This window comes from Labrus mixtus, chromosome 21 (assembly GCF_963584025.1).
Source record: "Labrus mixtus chromosome 21, fLabMix1.1, whole genome shotgun sequence".
In the NCBI taxonomy this organism is placed as follows: domain Eukaryota; kingdom Metazoa; phylum Chordata; class Actinopteri; order Labriformes; family Labridae; genus Labrus; species Labrus mixtus.
The window spans coordinates 15,932,246-15,951,257 of NC_083632.1; the positions used below are offsets into that span (position 1 = coordinate 15,932,246).

Genomic DNA, 19,012 nt, shown 5'->3' on the forward strand with positions numbered 1-19,012 from the left:
TGAAGATGATGAACAGAAGATCTGAGGACGTATGAATCTCCTGGTGTGACTCTGCAAAGAAGACAGAAAGTTTTGTAAAAGTACATTTTACCACAGCCTCAAACACAGCGCTACATTGCTTAGCTTCCATGGTTACACTCAGACTGGCTTCTCCAAACAGGGGCCAGGATAACAGTCATCTTATCTTGGTAATACAAAGTAAATTGAAAAGTTATTCATACAACCCTACTCATCCCATCCGAGGGGGTCACGTGACCAGGACCAAGATGGCAGTTAAGTGAGGAGGCTCCCGAAACCGTGCACGATTTACTTAAAAAAGACCCGATAAAAACATTTAACATTTAAAAAACAACCACGGTCTTGTTATGTCAAAGACTTCTGCAGTCAAACAGTGTGATATTTTCACTCGAGGACGCAAGACGGGCACGAAAACTACTTCACCGAGTCCACTGAGTGATATAGAAGCTAACATAGCTAATATAGCTGAAGTACTGAACGAGCTGAAATCACTTCGTGCAGACTTCGGCACTCAGTTGGGGAGTATTGACATCCATCTGACTGAAATGGCGAACTCAATGGCTGCATTGGAAAATAAAGTGACAAAGGTAAAACAAGATGTCTCTACCAACGCAGCATCGAAGAAGCTGAAGGCCGCATTAACGAGACAGAAACAACTCTTAAAAAAACAGAAGCAGCACTACACTCTGCAATCAAACGTATTGTTTTTCTCGAGTCCAAAACAGAAGACCTGGAGAACCGGGGAAAAAGGAAGAATCTACGGATCTTTGGAATCTGAGAGGGAGCTGAGGGGCAACAGTCACTTTTCGACTTCATTAATGACATGTTACCACGTTTTTATCTTTTGGCATGGTCATACTGTGAGGTGATACATATGAAAAGGGTGAAATCATTACAGAAAGTTGTGTGCACGGTTGATGGACACGGTTTGTAGGGGTTAGGTTACGCTAACTAGCTGCTCCTCAATATTGTGGATCAGCGTCCTCCAAATTTAGTTTAATTAAGAGGAGGGGTATGCATTTCAGTTGGGGAAATGCTAATGTTGAGGGGAGGGTTTGTACAGGCCATTTTGTGTGCGTTTATGTGGGTGAATGTGTGTTTGTTTGTACATTTTTGTACTTGCACAATTTTCGTTATAATTATGATGTTACTATACCAGATGCTGAGATAATTATTTATGGAGAAGACAAAACAGAAAAGTAGTTTGGATATAAATGTTACAAGCTGGAATGTCAGGGGAATGAGAAAAATGGCTAAAAGACTTTACACAAACGCACAAACAGATCAAACTTCTGGACTTTGGACTTCTACAAGCAAGGAGAGCTATTGCACTATGTTGGAAAAGTATGGACGCTCCTACATTGAGAATGTGGTTAAGGGAACTTTCAGAGTGTATTGGCTTGGAGAGACTAACGTACATTGCTAAAGGCAAACGGAGATACTTTGTCCAGAGATTTTGTCCAGCACAATTCAAATTTCTTAAAACTCTTGAATCATTGTCACCTACAAAGAGTTGTTTTAATTTAAATTTAATTGTTTTAATCGCGTTAATCGCATGAGTTCCTGTGATTAATCATGATTAATCGCATTGTTATACGCAAAATCCAATAATGAATTCAAAAGTAGTGTATAGCGCACTTTTATTGTAAATGTACTTCTCAACTTAAACAATGTAATCAAAGCAAATAAATACAAAACTAAAGCTTATTGCATTTGTTGCAGTCTGGATGCAGAGTGGTGTGGGTCTCCTCTCTGCTCTCTGACTGACAGCCTGTGAGTGCTTTTGGAAGGGGGAGGGGCTCACGGCAGCACCCGCTGCTCGTTGAGGACAGTAACTGCAGAGCAATACGTGCTTTCACGTCAGTTTCTTACACCAAAAATGATACCTGTTCTTACCTGTTTGAACCTCAGTTGTGCCTGATTGAGGTGCCAGTGTGGACAAGTACAGCAACACTGCAGGGCATGAAATAAAAAAAACACTATCAACAGAGAACAAGGAAGAGATTTAAACATGATAAAACAATAAAGCCACTTCCTGGTCTAAAGATTTGCAGTGGTCTTGATTTGTTCTTGCTTTTTTTACAGCAGATATTTGTCAAATACAGTTATGAATTAAAAAGGTAGTTACAACCAACCATTCATATAATAAGTTCTGTGCTGGATGTTTGCATCATCAGGGTTTGACTCTGCTGATTTCAGGTGTTGTACACTGTCCTTTTTTTATATATATAGCTATATATATCTATATATATGTATATATATACACATATATATACATATATATTAGGGCTGGGCAACGATTAGAAGTTTTAATCGCGTTAATCGCATGAGTTCCTGTGATTCATCACGATTAAACGCCTTGTTATACGCAAAATCCAATAATGAATTAAAAAGTAGTGTATAGCGCATTTTTATTGTAAATGTACTTCTCAACTTAAACAATGTAATCAAAGCAAATAAATACAAAACTAAAGCTTATTGCATTCGTTGCAGTCTGGATGTAGAGTGGTGTGGGTCTCCTCTCTGACTGCAGCTGGGTCTGCTGCGTGAGGCTACACTGACAGCCTGTGAGAGCTTTTGGAAGGGGGAGGGGCTTACGGCAGCACCCGCTGCTCGTTGAGGACAGTAACTGCAGAGCAATACGTGCTTTCACGTCAGAAAAAGTCACTAGTAGCTGTTGACAAAAAAAGTCGCCAAGGGGGTTTGGAAAGTCGCCAGATTTAGCGAGAAAGTCGCCAAGTTGGCAACACTGTTTCCTCTTTCCTGTGAGCGCCGCAGCAGTCATGCGCAGCAGTAAGCAACATACTAGGCTCGCTCACGATGGAATTTTACAAAATAAAAGCCAGTGAGCAACAGACTTTTACAATAAGAAAATAAATAATAAAAACTGCGTTAATGCGAGATAAAATAATTGTAGGTGATAATTAATTAATGAGTTAACGCGAAAATAATGCGTTAACGTGCCCAGCCCTAATATATATATATGTATAATCAATAAATATACTCTGCTTCAGTTTCAACACAGATTTATATCTCATGTATGTTTACATTTGATTTGTAAACACTGATGTATCTCACCTTGGACAGTCATCCGACTCTCAGCTGATTCTCCTCCTCCAGAGATGGTACACTTGTAGAGTCCTTCATGACGTTTGGTAACACCGGGGATTGTCATGTTTTCTGTAGAGCTTCTTCCGATAAGGCGTCCATCTTTGTAGAAATCAGCTGAGAGGTTGGGTGAGTTCGTCTTGTTTCTGCAGCGCAGAGTCACATCCTCTCCCTCCACCACACTGATGGGACTCTCCAGGATCACAGGACCAGCTGAACAACATAGGGTTCATATTTTATATCAAACAAAGATGAGTTCATGTAAAGATCTCGTCTTAATGCTAACATACCAGTAACAGTGACATAGATGATGTCGCTTGTCTTCCTATCTCCAGACTCACACCAGTATTGTCCATTGTCATCTAAATAAAGAGTTTTCATTGTGCAGGATGACCTCGTTGATGTCACTGGAGTTCCACATGTCTGTCCTTTGGACTGATGTACAATTTTCAGTCCAGTCGAGCCGTAAGAGCCCTCACAATGAAAGGTCAGAGACTCATATTCAAAGAACTGCAGTCTGTTTGGTTCAGGACGGAGAATCAGTGAATCTGAAACAAATCAAAGAGAGACAAGTTTTCTTATTTCACCAGAAAGTACCAAAGGAAGTTAAAATACAGCCAAGCAACAACCTGGTACTTACCAACGTCCTGAACACGTGCACGCAGCAGGAATAAGATGTGGACCACTGAAATAACAAAAGAGAAGAGCTCCAAATCACTGAGACGTGTTTAACAGTTGTATATTGTACTGATTCTTACAGCTCCTAAAGCTAACTTTGATGTTTGACTTTTATAGTTTTATCTTTCAGGTCCTGAACTTTGTTTAAATATTCTGAACCCGAAAGCCTTTCCTAGCACCAATAGCTTCCTCTGCATTAAACCACTGAAGGATCTCAGAGATTGTTATTTATCACCATCCTAACCTTTAACGAGAACATCATTTAGTTTTAACCAAACGTACTCACAGAGTTTGATGCGGAGGCCGCCGACCTCCATGATGTCTGAACACTGAACTGAAGCGTAGCTGAGGAGGGGCTTCTTCCTGTGTGGCTTATTTCTGCTGCTCATGTCACCCTAAGTTTGACATTTAGATATTTTTAAAACAATGTTCACACTGACTGAGCTGCTGTGGTGGTGGTGTAGCCTCAGTTGGTAGATTTGCATCATTTGACGAAGCCAAAGACTGAAGCCAAAACAAAAATGACTTTTCTCAGAGTCAGTGATTCTCTAATAAGAGTGGACAGTAATGGGAGTAGCTCTGGATTTTAAGCAAAGGAACACAAATGCTTTGAGCTGAATGCTATTATCTACATGCTAACATGTTCAAAATGACCATGCTAACATGCTAATGTTAATTAGATAAAAGGTTCACCATATCCCCAGCCTCCTTATGCATGCTAGCTTGTTTCTTTGCATGCTTACTTAACTACAGCAAATGCTGATGGGAACATAATGAGTCCTTTTTGATGTTGTTCTTTTTCTTGAATTATTTAATAAATAACAGATCAGTCCACTGGCAGCAAGAGGAAAAAAGGGATGTTTACGAGGTCATTACAGTTCTGAAACAAACTGATACTAAATATAGTTTCTGGTTTTGACCTTCAAAATCATGAAAGGTCTCTGACAAGACAGTTTTAAACAACCTTTAACTTGTGCAATGAGGACTGTAGCTTCTAGTTTTCATGGCCTCCTGCTTAACACTGCAAAACCGAAGGAGATGGTTTTGGACTTTCGCAGGTCCAAGTCCTCCTTTTAGCCAGTTAAGAGGGGAAGTCATTGAGGTGGTGCAAATCTATAAATACTTAGGTGTGCATCTGGACAATAAACTTGACTGGACTGTGAACACAGACAGATCCGACTCTTTTTCTTGAGGAGGCTCTGGTCTTTTGATGTGTGCAGTGAAATGTTGGAGATGTTCAGTTTTAAATTAATACTGATGTTTTGTTTTCTCTGTTTGTTCTATTGTTTCTAACTTGAGAGCTATGGGACACTCCTGAATTTCCCCCAGGAGATGAATAAAGTATTTATCTATCTATCTATCTCTACTCGACCCTCTGAGCTAAACCAGAGCTCCTGAAGAAACCATGACTGAGTGATACTGTCAGAAAACACTCCCTGTGCACGTACAGGACAAAATCCTCAAAGGAGGAACAGGTACTCCTTTGTCCACTGGGGGCTCCAAAATCAATACAAACCAAAGTTCTATTAAGGTCGATTTTGGAAACTGTGAAGTGTGAAGGGTTTTAAGGTAGCAGGTTTTTTACTTTTGTCACAGAAAAAAGCTCTGAATTAATGAACAATCTGATGATCATTCTTCATATAAATGCAGTCCGATCTCTTTATATCCGTATTTATAAAGAACTGACCTGTGGCTCCTTTCTCCTCACTCTCTGTTTCCTGACTCTCGCCATGCTCCTATCTCCAACATAAGGGCAAACAAAGTCCAAAAAAAGAAGAAAATAATGATAAGATATGGCTTTTTCTAGGTTCAGTTGAACCTTTTTTTGAAAGTTTGCAGTGTTATGTGCTGTTTTCTATGGTGGTCTTTATGGGTTCTCGCTGTGAAATGAAATTATTGTCTTGACCTTAAATTTGAATCCATCATCGGACTCAGAACTTAAACAACATCATGTGCTTTGATTCATTGTAAATTGAATATTTAGCATGTGTTTTCCTTTGTAAACATTACTTTGTCCACCAAACAAGATTCTATAAATATTTGAAATCAAAAATGTTCAGCTTTTTTGTGTAGCCACGTGTAATTTAAGTCTCCAAGGCCATTTTTGTGTTTCTACCTCTGACACAAACACACAAGCTCTTCTCTGCCCCCTGCTGTGCTTTTTAAGTTTTCTGACGACACTGCCATTCTCAGCCTGTTGTACCAGGACATGGACCCCTCATCATATTTCACTGAAGTACAGACTGTTGTTCAGTGATGTGATGCTAACTGCCTTGTTGTAAATGTAATTAAAGAGCCTATATTATGTCCTTTTTCGGATTCGTATATTTAATCTATGTACCTACTTTTGTACGTTCACAATAGATAAAGTCCGAAAAAAGTGTCTGTTTTCATGTACTGCTCCTCCTTGCTCCCTCTACGCTCTGAGTCCGTCAGCTACGCTCTGCTGTGCCCCCACTGTTAGACCCCACGTGGGCCAAGTCTGCTCTGATTGGTCTGCCCATCAGCTCTGTCGTTATTGGTCAGTTGCTCGGCACGTGTCCCGGACATTTCAACATGAGCTGCAGGGCTTGCCACAACGAGCCAATGGGCTTAGATCAGTGACATCACACTGACAATGACGCTACACTGACAAATTATTTTCGAGGGGGGCTAGAACCGAGCGTTACATGCGGCTAATGCTACAGCTAACAGGAGGACGTAGGAGAAGCCGTGTTTCCGCGGACTTTGAATTTTTGCACATAGATGTGCCTAAACATGCACAGGACACTTGGAAAACACACTAAAGGGCATATAAAACCAGAAAAAGCATAATATGGGATCTTTAAAACAGAGGAGATGGTGCTGGATCGTCGTTCTGGATGAGATCATACCCTTATTTTTATCCATGACAAAAGAATCAACCAGGTCAGCGCCTACAGGTATCGTGGTATACACCTTGATAACTTGTTAAGCTGGTAAAGTCAGACTGTACTTCTTACGTAAACTCAGGGTGTTTGGTGTTGACCATCAGATCATGTTTTTGTTTTATCAGGCCATGTTGGAGAGTGTCCTCAGGAATGGTACGTCAATATGATACAGTAATCTCTCTGTTCAGTTAAAATCTAAACTTGCTCGTCTGGTGCAGACGTCTCTCCCTGCAGTCAACGAGCAGTCTGTTCTCAGACTGGCACAGAGTGTTGTCTGAGCCGTCTCACATCCTCCACTCTGAGTATGACCTTCTACCTTCTGGCAGATGATAACGAGTCTCCCGATGTAAACTGAGCGTTTATAGAAACTCTTTTGTTCTTACGTTGATAAAAATTCTGAATACTGTTTCGTAAGGCTGTGTGGGTTCTGCAATAGCGTCAGGGTGTCCCTGTTTGCTTTTTATATTCTCTTACCTGTTCACTTGTCTCCCATGCTGTGTTTCTGCAGATCCTGTGCATTATGGGTAATGTGCAATATATGTTGTGTTGTTCTGTATTGGTATGTGCCTGTTTACGTGTGGATGAGTTTGTCTATTGGTTTTATTATTGATTGTGGAGGGATCAGCTGAATGTTTGGCAGCACTGTGAGTTCCAGAGAATTTCCCCAAATGGACAATAAAGTGTATCGTATTGTACACCGACCTCACTGCATCAAAAGAAGACAAAAAAAGACTTCCATCACACATTTTTAATAAAACATGTGAACTATTATTACAGAAAGACAGAAGTTCTTTGAATTGTTGTTGATATAAAAACATCCAGTGGAATATTACAGTTAAACAGTTGAAATGTTCATGTTACCATCACAGATGTTCGAATTATAGGTCGATATTTTAGGTAGATACAAACAGGAAGTGAAGCTCTGAGGCTTGTGGGCTAGGGTTAGAGAAGACGTGGTGTCAGATGTGAATCTTAAAAATAGAAAGACACTGAAACAAACTATGGTTTGCACAATGTCAGTTGACTTTTAGAATTTTCACATCTTCATATAGAAGCAGAAAGAACATCTGTTGCTGGAGACAAATCTAAATGAATCAATATGTGAATTAAATATGTGAAACATGTCAAACAGGAAGAGCTGCCATTATCTTTCATCTGCTCATTTAAAAAAAATTCTAATGATTGGATTCTTTTAGCTGTTTAGAAATGTACACTGTTTTCATTGGTTTGCACAACATGCACTGAATATAAGTGGCTCATCATTACATATAATTAACAAGGTGATGTAACACATGAAAGAAAGCAGCTGAATGAAGCATTATGGGATGTTCTTCATTTCTGGCAACCAAACAAGAAAATGTCTGTTTAATTGTTCAGCCTGTCCTATCTTTTATTTCGGCATCTGAAATCAGCTGAGACAGTGAAGCCGTCCCAGCAGCAACAGCAGCGGAGCCATCATCACTACAGGGAGAAGGTTTCTGAAGATGATGAACAGAAGATCTGAGGACGTGTGAATCTCCTGGTGTGACTCTGCAAAGAAGACAGAAATATAAATAATGCACGCCTTCTCGTGGTGCCTCAAGTTTTCAAACGTAGTATGGGAGGTAGCCTTCAGAATAAAGGTCAACGTACACTCATTTTGAGCCACAATGACCTGACATGACAGGATGAAAATCGTAATTTAAGACATTTGAAGCATAAAATCAGGAAAGAATTGCTTGAAGTAAGTTTAAAATCATGCCAACAGGGGACAAATGTGTACTTGTTGAGTAATGAGATCTACTAGACATGTCTGGATAATCACCATTTTCAATTTAGGCCTTTCTGCTTATATATCTTTTAAAATGTTTTTCAGGACAATGTGGCTTCAAGAAATTTACTTAGATAATTTTTCAAAGAAAGCCTTTCGGTTAGGGTCTTCAGGACATTATCATGACATCTTGACCTTGCTGTATTTTTTGCCTTAGATTTTGCATGTGTGTATAGGAAGAAGATGGTGTTCTGGTTTGATTTTAATTTTCTTTACCCACCAGCTTTGTTTGGTTTAATTAAATTTTGGTTGGTTGGCTTGGTTTAACGATTTGTTGACAAGCTCAATGGATATCCAACTCAACTTTTCACAAGAGTTCCAAGATGTAATACGCTTGTGTACTGTATTTCCTACGGTTCCAATGGAGGGTCCTGGTCACAAAGCGTTCTGTCTTTTCACCAGTCATTTCTTGTGAAGGCACTCCATCCTGGGTCTCATACCCTGACCAAAGGTTCAATACTATCCCTAACCATTCAAGGATTATGCCCAAACCTTAACCCCCTTCTTCCACTTGTACCTTGTGCTAACCCTTATCTTAACCTAAACTGCCAGACTGGATAGCAACCCTCAAAACGTCATTCTGGGTTTGTCATATTTTTGTACATCGTTGGATCTGATATACTTGGGACTCTGGATCCAAATCTTATCAAGAGGAACCCAAAAACATAGTAAGTAAATAAATATATATATATATGTAAATTATAATAGAAAGGTAGCTTGGGATAGCTACTCAGACACATCAACACTTCACAACAACATTGTGTATATGTAATGTATTGAATATAATGTGAATTGAATATATATATATAATTAATATATAATTAATTCATTGTATATATAAAATGTATTCATTAAGTGATATTTTCTTATTTTAAGAGGCTACAAGTACATTTTACCACAGCCCCAAACACAGCGCTACATTGCTTAGCTTCCATGGTTACACTCAGACTGGCTTCTCCAAACAGGGGCCAGGATAACAGTCATCTTATCTTGGTAATACAAAGTATATTGAAAAGTTATTCATACAACCCTGCTCATCTCATCCGAGGGGGTCACGTGACCAGGACCAAGATGGCAGTTAAGTGAGGAGGCTCCCGAAACCGTGCACGATTTACTTAAAAAAGACCCGATAAAAACATTTAACATTTAAAAAACAACCACGGTCTTGTTATGTCAAAGACTTCTGCAGTCAGTTACCACAGTGGTTGGGGCTGGATGATAACAGATCATTCACGCTGGAGCGGGTGTACCGCACGCTAGCATCAGGGAAGCCCAACCAAAACAGAGCGGTGCTTGTTCTCTTCCTAAAATTTCAGGAGAAGGAGTTTGTTTATTGTCAAGAAAGACGGCAGGAAATCACACACAACGGGGCCAAGATAACGTTTGCACGTTCGTATCAGGCGGGGATTCAACCTGGTTTCAAAGCTGTTTGTTGACATTAACGTCTTCCGAGGATTTCATCACAACCCCTGTAAGCTCAGAGTCCTATATGGTGGTAAGATACATCTCTTCTCAACACCACAAGAAGCGGAAAAGTTTTACCAAAACATCCCATGGGCAACAGCGGGCACCCGTGACCCGTGAATACTGAATGATGGTATCTACCACCACTACAAACTTTAAGGACTTCACCAGCTGACCAGCAACAGGTGACAATTACAATATACAATGGATGGGAGTCCTAGTAATTCAGGACAAGTTGTAGTAAGTTACATTTATAGTCTGCAATAAACTTTTTTGTTGGTATAAATTTATCTTGTGTTTTTCTTAAAACAATCGCCCATAATGGGTCGATCTTTATTTCATATCAGACAATTGAGCCCTAATTCCACAGTATGAATTTTAACTTTATTTGTATTTATTTTTTCATTATCGTTAGGCTGCTATTTTATTTTTATCTTTTGGCATGGTCATACTGTGAGGTGATACATATGAAAAGGGTGAAATCATTACAGAAAGTTGTGTGCACGGTTGATGGACACGGTTTGTAGAGGTTAGGTTACGCTAACTAGCTGCTCCTCAATATTGTGGATCAGCGATTAGGGGTATGCATTTCAGTTGGGGAAATGCTAATGTTGAGGGGAGGGTTTGTACAGGCCATTTTGTGTGTGTTTATGTGGGTGAATGTGTGTTTGTTTGTACATTTTTTGTACTTGCACAATTTTCGTTATAATTATGATGTTACTATACCAGATGCTGAGATAATTATTTATGGAGAAGACAAAACAGAAAAGTAGTTTGGATATAAATGTTACAAGCTGGAATGTCAGGGGAATGAGAAAAATGGCTAAACTGAAACAAGTCTTAAACAGGATTAAATATCTAAAATAGTATTCTTGCAGGAATCACATTTGATTGCCTCAGACATACATTTCCTGACTAAAAGATGGCAAGGCCATGTATTTCATGCTTCGTTTAATAGTCATGCGAGGGGGGTCCTCATTCTCATGTGGAGTTATTGTCTTGTGTAAAAAATTGCTGTTACAATAGTATTGTAATCAGTGACCACGCAGGAGTCTCTATGGAGATTCAATTAGGTAGGATTGAGCATTGTTCAGGAAGATGGAGGTTACAAGTTATTTTTCTGCAGGACCCATCCTTTGTTAAGTTTGTAGAAAGTTGTATTGATAAGTACTTTGAATTAAATAAGAATGAAACTACAGCCAGTATTAGATGGGAGGCGTTTAAAGCCAATATAAGAGGGGAAATTATTGGCTTCACCAGCTCTAAAAACAAAAGACACATCCAAGAGTTAAAAAAAAGCCAAATAAAAAAGGCTGAAACAGAATTTTATTTGAACAACGACCCTGAAAAACTACATATTCTATCTATAATGAGAGCTAATTATGATAAACTAACAACTGAGAGAGTGGTTAAAAGTCTAATATGGACTAAACAAACATATTATGACCAAGGGGAAAAAGCAGGGAAATTATTGGCTTGGAGGATAAAGAAAATGCAGTATCTGGCAGTCTAACTATAGAACCATCAGAAATAAATGACATATTTTAAAGAATTTTACAAATCACTCTACAAGTCAGAATGTACAGGAAATAGAGAAGCCCAGGATGTCATGATTTGGTCTTATTTAGTTTTGTATTTCAGTGTTTAGTGTTTCTTTATGTTCTAGTGCGTTTTGTTCATTCTTGAGTTCTGTGTGTCTTTAGTGTTTCATGATTTAGTTTTGTAGTTGTCCTCAATGTTTCTTGTATTGTATTCCTGCCTCTGTGTGTTTTCCCTCCATGTTGTTTGCCCTGATTGTCCTCACCTGTGTCTTGTTAGGCTCACCTTTGTCTGATTACCCTATGTCTATTTCTGTGTTTCTTCCCCTCTGTGTCAGTTCATTGTCATTTGTCGGTGCGTATGTTGTATGTCAGTTTACCCGTGGCTCCTTCTCTTGTTGGATTTTTTGAAGTAAGTTTTTGTTTGCCTTTTTTTTTTGTTTAAAGAATAAATAGTTTTTGTTAATTCTGCATCTGGGTCCTCCTCTTAGTTTTCTCGATCCGTGACACAGGATGCTTTTCTTGACCAGCTACAATTTCAGACTCTATTAGAGGAGGAAAAAATAACACTAGATAACCCACTTTCTAGAAGACTAGATAAATATCTCCCTAAATTGGTTATTGATGATCAACAAAAAACAAAACAAAACAAAAAAGACAGGGTTATCATAACATCAGACGAGTACTAAATATATTACATGAGAGACATAATGCAAGAGACACAGCAATGCTATCTGTAGATGCATGTCAAGCATTTGATAGAATAGAATGGGACTACCTTTTTGAATTGCTTCCAAGATACGGGTTAGGTGAAATGTTTCTCAAATGGATTTGTTTATTGTACACAAACCCTACTGCACAAATCCTAACTAATAGTAACATCTCAAGGCCCTTTAATTTAAAGCGATCAACCAGGCAGGGTTGCCCCCTGTCTCCATTACTATTCACGCTGGCAATAGAACCCTTGGCCATGGCGGTTAGCGAGCACATAGGGATATCAGGTGTTACCATCGGGGGGAAAGATCATCTTACTTCATTATATGCTGATGACATCATGTTTTTCCTGACAAATTTAAAAAATAGCATTCCTAATTTGATGAGAGTCATTGAAAAGGGTTTTCTGGATATAAAATGAATAACTCTAAATCAGTATTAATGTTTCTCAATGAGGAGGAAAGAAAAAAACCCAAAGGTTAACACTCCATTTTTAACAACCAGTGAAGGTTTTAAGTACTTGGGTGTCAAAATCACCCCTGAACTCAATAACATAATCCCAGCAAATTATGACCCCCTGGTGGACCAGGTCAGTGAATTATTGAATCACTGGTCTAATCTGCCTATATCTATGATCGGAAGAATAAATATTATAAAAATGAGTATTCTCCCTAAATTTTTATAGTATTTCCGAACACTCCCATTGTCACTACCTACATGTTTTATGACAAACTCAGTAAGTTATTTAGTCAATTCATTTGGAATGATAAAAAAGCTAGACTCTGACTTAAACTATTATATCTGCCTTTTGAGAGAGGGGGGCTTAAATTTCCAAATCTTAGATGGTACTACATGGCTGCCTAGCTAACTTCAGCATCACATTATTTTTGCCCAACAACACCTCCAGTAATACAATTACAGTTTGGCATGTTGCATATAAACATGTAGGTGATTTGCCCCCATTGTTTCAATTTACTCCTATTTGGGGTAATGAGAAGTTTTACCGGGTAGAAAGGACAGAGGATTTATGTCATGGAGTATGAAAGGTATTCAGAAAGTAAAGGATCTTTATGTGGATGGAGTTTTGCTTACTTTTGATCAATTATGTGAGACGTATCAAATACTCAAAAAACATTTCTTCAAATATTTACAGTTAAAAAACTTTATCAATCAATCAATCAATCAACTTTTATTTGTATAGCGTCAACTCATAACAAGTGTTATCTCGAGACACTTTACAAGAAGCAGGTAAAATACCTTACTCATTGTCTGTTAACATTACAAAAGAGCAGGTAAAAGACCTTACTCATTGTTATGTTACAAAAAGCAGGTAAAGGACCTTACTTATTGCTATGTTACAAAGATCCGGCCTATCCATCATGAGCACTTTAGCAAAGCAGCAAAAGTTACAGTGGTAAGAAAAAACTGCCTTATTAAAAGGCAGAAATCTTCGGCCGGATCCCCGGCTCATGACGAAACAGTCTTCACAGGCCTAGACTGCGCCGGGCTTGGAAAGGGATAGGGGGAGAGATGGGATAAGATGCAGGAAGAGGGATAGAGAGCAAGGGGGTGGGGGGAGGTAGACCGTCCATCAGCAATCCGGTGGGGAGGGGAGGGGGTGTGGGGGGTTGTTCTGGCAGGCCGCCAACCCACGATCCGGTGGGGAGGGGGTAGTGGTGGGGTGGGGGTTGTTCTGGCAAGCCGTCAACCGATGATCTTGAGGAGCCTAGGGGAGCTCAAGAGCTCCCAGGAAAGTAGGTGGTTAGTGACTGAGATTTATAGATAGATACATGCAGTAATATGATGTACTGTATATGCAGAGAGAGAGAGAGAGAGAGAGAGAGAGAGAGGAGCTCAAGGTGCCAGTTCCCCCGGTAGTCTAAGCCTATAGCAGCATAACTAAGAGCTGGTCTACACCAGCACCAGCCCTAACTATAAGATTTATCAAAAAGGAAAGTTTTAAGTCTAATCTTAAAAATACAGACTGTGTCTGCCTCCCGGACCCCGGCTGGAAGGCGGTTCCAGAGGAGAGGAGCCCGATAACTGAAGGCTTTACCCCCCATAGTACATTTGGAGACTGTAGGTACCACCAGCAGGCCTGCACTCCGGGACCGCAACGCTCTCAAGGGACAGTACGGCACTAGTAGCTCCTTAAGATAAGATGGTGCCTGGCCATTTAGAGCTTTGTAGGTGAGAAGAAGGATCTTGAATTCTATTCTAGACTGTATAGGGAGCCAGTGCAGAGAAGCCAGGACAGGAGTAATGTGGTCCCATTTCCTGGTTCTGGTCAGTACACGAGCTGCAGCATTCTGGACCCGTTGAAGAGTCTTTAGAGATTTGCCAGAGCACCCTGACAAAAGAGAGTTACAATAATCCAGTCTGGAGGTAACAAATGCATGAACTAGTTTTTCTGCATCACTTTGCGACAGGATATTCCTGATCTTGGATATATTACGAAGGTGAAAGTAGGCTGTTCTTGAAACTTGACTGATGTGAGAGCTAAAAGACATATCTTGATCAAAAATAACTCCTAGATTCCTAACAGTGGTGCTAGATGCCAGGCTGATGTCATTAAGGACAGTCACATCACTAGAAAAAGTCTCTCTGAGGTACTTAGGGCCTAGCACAATAACTTCAGTCTTGTCTGAGTTAAGTAGCAAAAAATTTCTGGTCATCCAGGTCCTAACGTCCTTAAGGCATGTTTCTAGCTGACATAACTGACTGGTACCATCGGGCTTCATTGATACATAAAGCTGAGTATCATCTGCATAACAATGAAACTGTATGGAGTGTTTCCTCATAATATTTCCCAGAGGAAGCATATATAATGTAAAAAGAATTGGTCCAAGCACTGAACCTTGTGGGACTCCATGGCAAACTTTAGTGTGCATAGAGGACTCATCATTAACATGTACAAACTGAGATCGGTCTGATAAGTAGGATTCAAACCAACTTAAAGCAACTTATGTCATCAAAGTCTTGGCAGATTATGTGTATTCCACCTTCAACGGAAATAGAGAAGATAACCATGGATAATTTGGCGAAAAAGGGTCACCTCTCTAAATATTACAATGTATTAATGTCAAATGCCAAAGAGTCAACAATAGACAAACTAAATGCATGGAGAAATGACATTCAAGAAGATATTGATGAAGCAGACTGGAATGATGCTTGTTTTAAGGCACAGAAACAGACAATGAATACAAGATTGAAATTACTTCAATATAAATCGTTGACAAGAATGTACATAACTCCTGTCAAACTTCATATGTCTGCTAATATTCCAGATGTTTGTACTAAATGTGTCAATGAAAAAGGTATTCTTATCCACTGTTTATGGAAATGTCCAAAGATTCAGGACTTTTTGAAAGATGTTGTAAAATGTTTGTCAGAGGTTTTTAAAACTAAAATTCCTTTAAATGTCAAACTCTGTGTGCTTGGAATATTTCCGGAGGACTTTGCACAAACGCACAAACAGACCAAACTTCTGGACTTTGGACTTCTACAAGCAAGGAGAGCTATTGCACTATGTTAGAAAAGTATGGACGCTCCTACATTGAGAATGTGGATAAGGGAACTTTCAGAGTGTATTGGCTTGGAGAGACTAACGTACATTGCTAAAGGGAAAAGGAGAGATTTTGTCCAGCTCTGGGAACCATATATGAACATTATAGAAGCCAGGAATTTTTATTTATTTATTTTATTTATTTATTTTTTAGCTAAAAATGTGTGCAAGTTGAGTGTGGGCATGTGAGTTTGTGTATTTTGTCGATACATGTATGGGTTTAAGGTCTGAAACTGTTTAACTGTTACTGTTTGTTTCCTTTGTGTTTATGAAAAAATGCCAATAAAAACACTAATCCCATCCAATAATACGCAGAGCGTCTAAACACCATGCTGAAAACCAAATGAAAGAAATGTACTTTCAACAGCCATCAGACTCTCAGCTGATTCTCCTCCTCCAGAGATGGTACACTTGTAGAGTCCTTCATCACGTTTGGTAACACCGGGGATTGTCATGTTTTCTGTAAAGCTTCTTCTGATAAGGCGTCCATCTTTGTAGAAATCAGCTGGGTTGGGTGAGGTCGTCTTGTTTCTGCAGCGCAGAGTCACATCCTCTCCCTCCACCACACTGATGGGACTCTCCAGGATCACAGGACCAGCTGAACAACATAGGGTTCATATTTTATATCAAACAAAGATGAGTTCATGTAAAGATCTCGTCTTAATACTAACATACCAGTAACAGTGACATAGATGATGTCGCTTGTCTTCCTATCTCCAGACTCACACCAGTATTGTCCATTGTCATCTAAATAAAGAGTTTTCATTGTGCAGGATGACCTTGTTGATGTCACTGGAGTTTCACATGTCTGTAATTCCCCTTTGGACCGATGTACAATTTTCAGTTCAGTCGATCCATAAGAGCCCTCACAATGAAAGGTCAGAGACTCATATTCAAAGAACTGCAGTATGTTTGGTTCAGGACGGAGAATCAGTGAATCTGAAACGAATCAAAGAGAGACGAGTTCTCTTATTTCACCAGAAAGTACCAAAGGAAGTTAAAATACAGCCAAGCAACAACCTGGTACTTACCAACGTCCTGAACACGTGCACACAGCAGGAATAAGATGTGGACCACTGAAATAACAAAAGAGAAGAGCTCCAAATCACTGAGACGTGTTTAACAGTCGTATATTGTACTGATTCTTACAGCTCCTAAAGCTAACTTTGATGTTTGACTTTTATAGTTTTATCTTTCAGTTCAAAACTTGTTTAAATATTCTGAACCCGAAAGCCTTTCCTAGCACCAATAGCTTCCTCTGCATTAAACCACTGAAGGATCTCAGAGATTGTTATTCATCACCATCCTAACCTTTAACGAGAACATCATTTAGTTTTAACCAAACGTACTCACAGAGTTTGATGCGGAGGCCGCCGACCTCCATGTTGACTGTCTGAACACTGAACTGAAACGTAGCTGAGGGGCTTCTTCCTGTGTGGCTTATTTCTGCTGCTCATGTCACCCTAAGATTGACATTTAGATATTTTTAAAACAATGTTCACACTGACTGAGCTGCTGTGGTGGTGGTGTAGCCTCAGTTGGTAGATTTGCATCATTTGGCGGAGCCAAAGACTGAATGAAAGGTCTCTGACAAGACAGTTTTAAACATGCTGAACAACCATCCATTTATTTTACATTATAATGGGGGGGGGGGGGGGGGGGTTTCTTCCACTGGATAGATGTAGAGGGACAGAAAATGTGGGGAGACAGGTACGAAAAAGTGCCTTCACCCTTTAACTTGTGCAATGAGGACTGTAGCTTCTAGTTTTCATGGCCTCCTGCTTAACACTGCAAAAACCGAAGGAGATGGTTTTGGACTTTCGCAGGTCCAAGTCCCCCTTTTAGCCAGTTAATATCAGAGGGGAAGTCATTGAGGTGGTGCAAATCTATAAATACCTAGGTGTGCATCTGGACAATAAACTTGACTGGACTGTGAACACGGACAGATCCGACTCTTTTTCTTGAGGAGGCTCTGGTCTTTTGATGTGTGCAGTGAAATGTTGGAGATGTTCAGTTTTAAGTTCATATTGATGTTTTGTTTTCTCTGTTTGTTCTATTTTTTCTAACTTGTGAGCTATGGGACACTCCTGAATTTCCCCCAGGAGATGAACAAAGTATTTATCTATCTAACTATCTATCTATCTATCTAGCAGGTACTCCTTTGTCCACTGGGGGCTTCAAAATCAATACAAACCAAAAGTTCTATTAAGGTCGATTTTGGAAACCGTGAAGGGTTTTAAGGTAGCAGGTTTTTTTACTTTTGTCACAGAAAAAAGCTCTGAATTAATGAAAAATCTGATGATCATTCTTCATATAAACGCAGTCCAATCTCTTTATATCCGTATTTAAAAAGAACTGACCTGTGGCTCCTTTCTCCTCACTCTCTGTTTCCTGACTCTCTCCACGTTCCTATCTCCAACATAAGGGCAAACAAAGTCCAAAAAAAGAAGAAAATAATGATATGATATGTCTTTTTCTGGGTTCAGTCATCACTATTTGCAGTGTTATGTGTTGTTTTCTATGGTGGTCTTTATGGGTTCTCACTGTGAATGAATTACTGTTTTGACCTTAAATTTGAATCCATCATCGGACTCAGAACTTAAACAACGTCATGTGCTTTGATTCAAGATTCAGATTCAAGATTCAAGATTTTTATTTGTCACATGCTCATACAGATGTGCAGTGAAATGTAAAGACTGTTCCGCAAGGCCATGCAATAACACTCAAATTACTAATATACATATATACAGTAAAATAGAATATAATGTAAAATTTTAAAAATAAATATTTGAATATACAAAATATAGAATATGGAATAATGTAAACAGTGTAAAGTGTCAGTGTGTCAAAGTGCAATGTGCAGATTGGAATGTGTGGTGTGTGTGCATCATGTAATCACAGGTCTGTTTTGTTTTTAACTGAGGAGAGTAGAGTTAACAGTCCGGACAGCCTGAGGAAAGAAGCTCTTCCTGAGTCTTTCTGTGTTCACCTTGATGTGTCGAAGGCGCCTGCTAGAGGGTAGTCACGTAAACAGTCCGTTACCTGGGTGGTGGGGATCACTCATGATCCTATTTGCCCTGGCTGTGCTCCTCCTTGTGAAGATGTCCTGGAGGGTGGGGAGTGTTGTACCCATGGTACGCTCTGCTGACTTCAGCACCCTCTGCAGGGCTCTTCAGTCACGCACAGTGCTGTTCCCGTACCACTGGGT

General features: G+C 39.5%; 2 protein-coding genes and 1 long non-coding RNA gene across 3 annotated transcripts; all 3 read right to left on the bottom strand.

The window, feature by feature from the left end:
- Positions 1 to 3,009: 3,009 nt before the first annotated feature.
- Positions 3,010 to 4,193, bottom strand: LOC132955925 (low affinity immunoglobulin gamma Fc region receptor II-b-like). Its single transcript, XM_061029017.1, has 5 exons — positions 4,091 to 4,193; positions 3,767 to 3,811; positions 3,417 to 3,674; positions 3,097 to 3,339; positions 3,010 to 3,026 (listed from the first exon to the last, which is right to left on the bottom strand). The coding sequence occupies exons 1-5, from the start codon at positions 4,191 to 4,193 to the stop codon at positions 3,010 to 3,012; spliced, it is 666 nt and encodes a 221-aa protein (XP_060885000.1).
- Positions 4,194 to 7,561: 3,368 nt separating this feature from the next.
- On the bottom strand, positions 7,562 to 16,643 carry LOC132955499 (low affinity immunoglobulin gamma Fc region receptor II-a-like). The gene is made up of 3 exons (XM_061028358.1): positions 16,480 to 16,643; positions 16,163 to 16,402; positions 7,562 to 8,243 (listed from the first exon to the last, which is right to left on the bottom strand). Exons 1-3 carry the CDS (start codon positions 16,568 to 16,570, stop codon positions 8,122 to 8,124), a joined length of 453 nt encoding a protein of 150 aa, XP_060884341.1. The 5' UTR covers positions 16,571 to 16,643; the 3' UTR covers positions 7,562 to 8,121.
- A 32-nt stretch (positions 16,644 to 16,675) lies between these two features.
- Positions 16,676 to 17,212, bottom strand: LOC132955500 (uncharacterized). The gene is made up of 3 exons (XR_009665933.1): positions 17,158 to 17,212; positions 16,836 to 16,880; positions 16,676 to 16,743 (listed from the first exon to the last, which is right to left on the bottom strand). It is a non-coding gene; the product is annotated as an uncharacterized LOC132955500 (long non-coding RNA).
- Between the last annotated feature and the right edge of the window lie 1,800 nt (positions 17,213 to 19,012).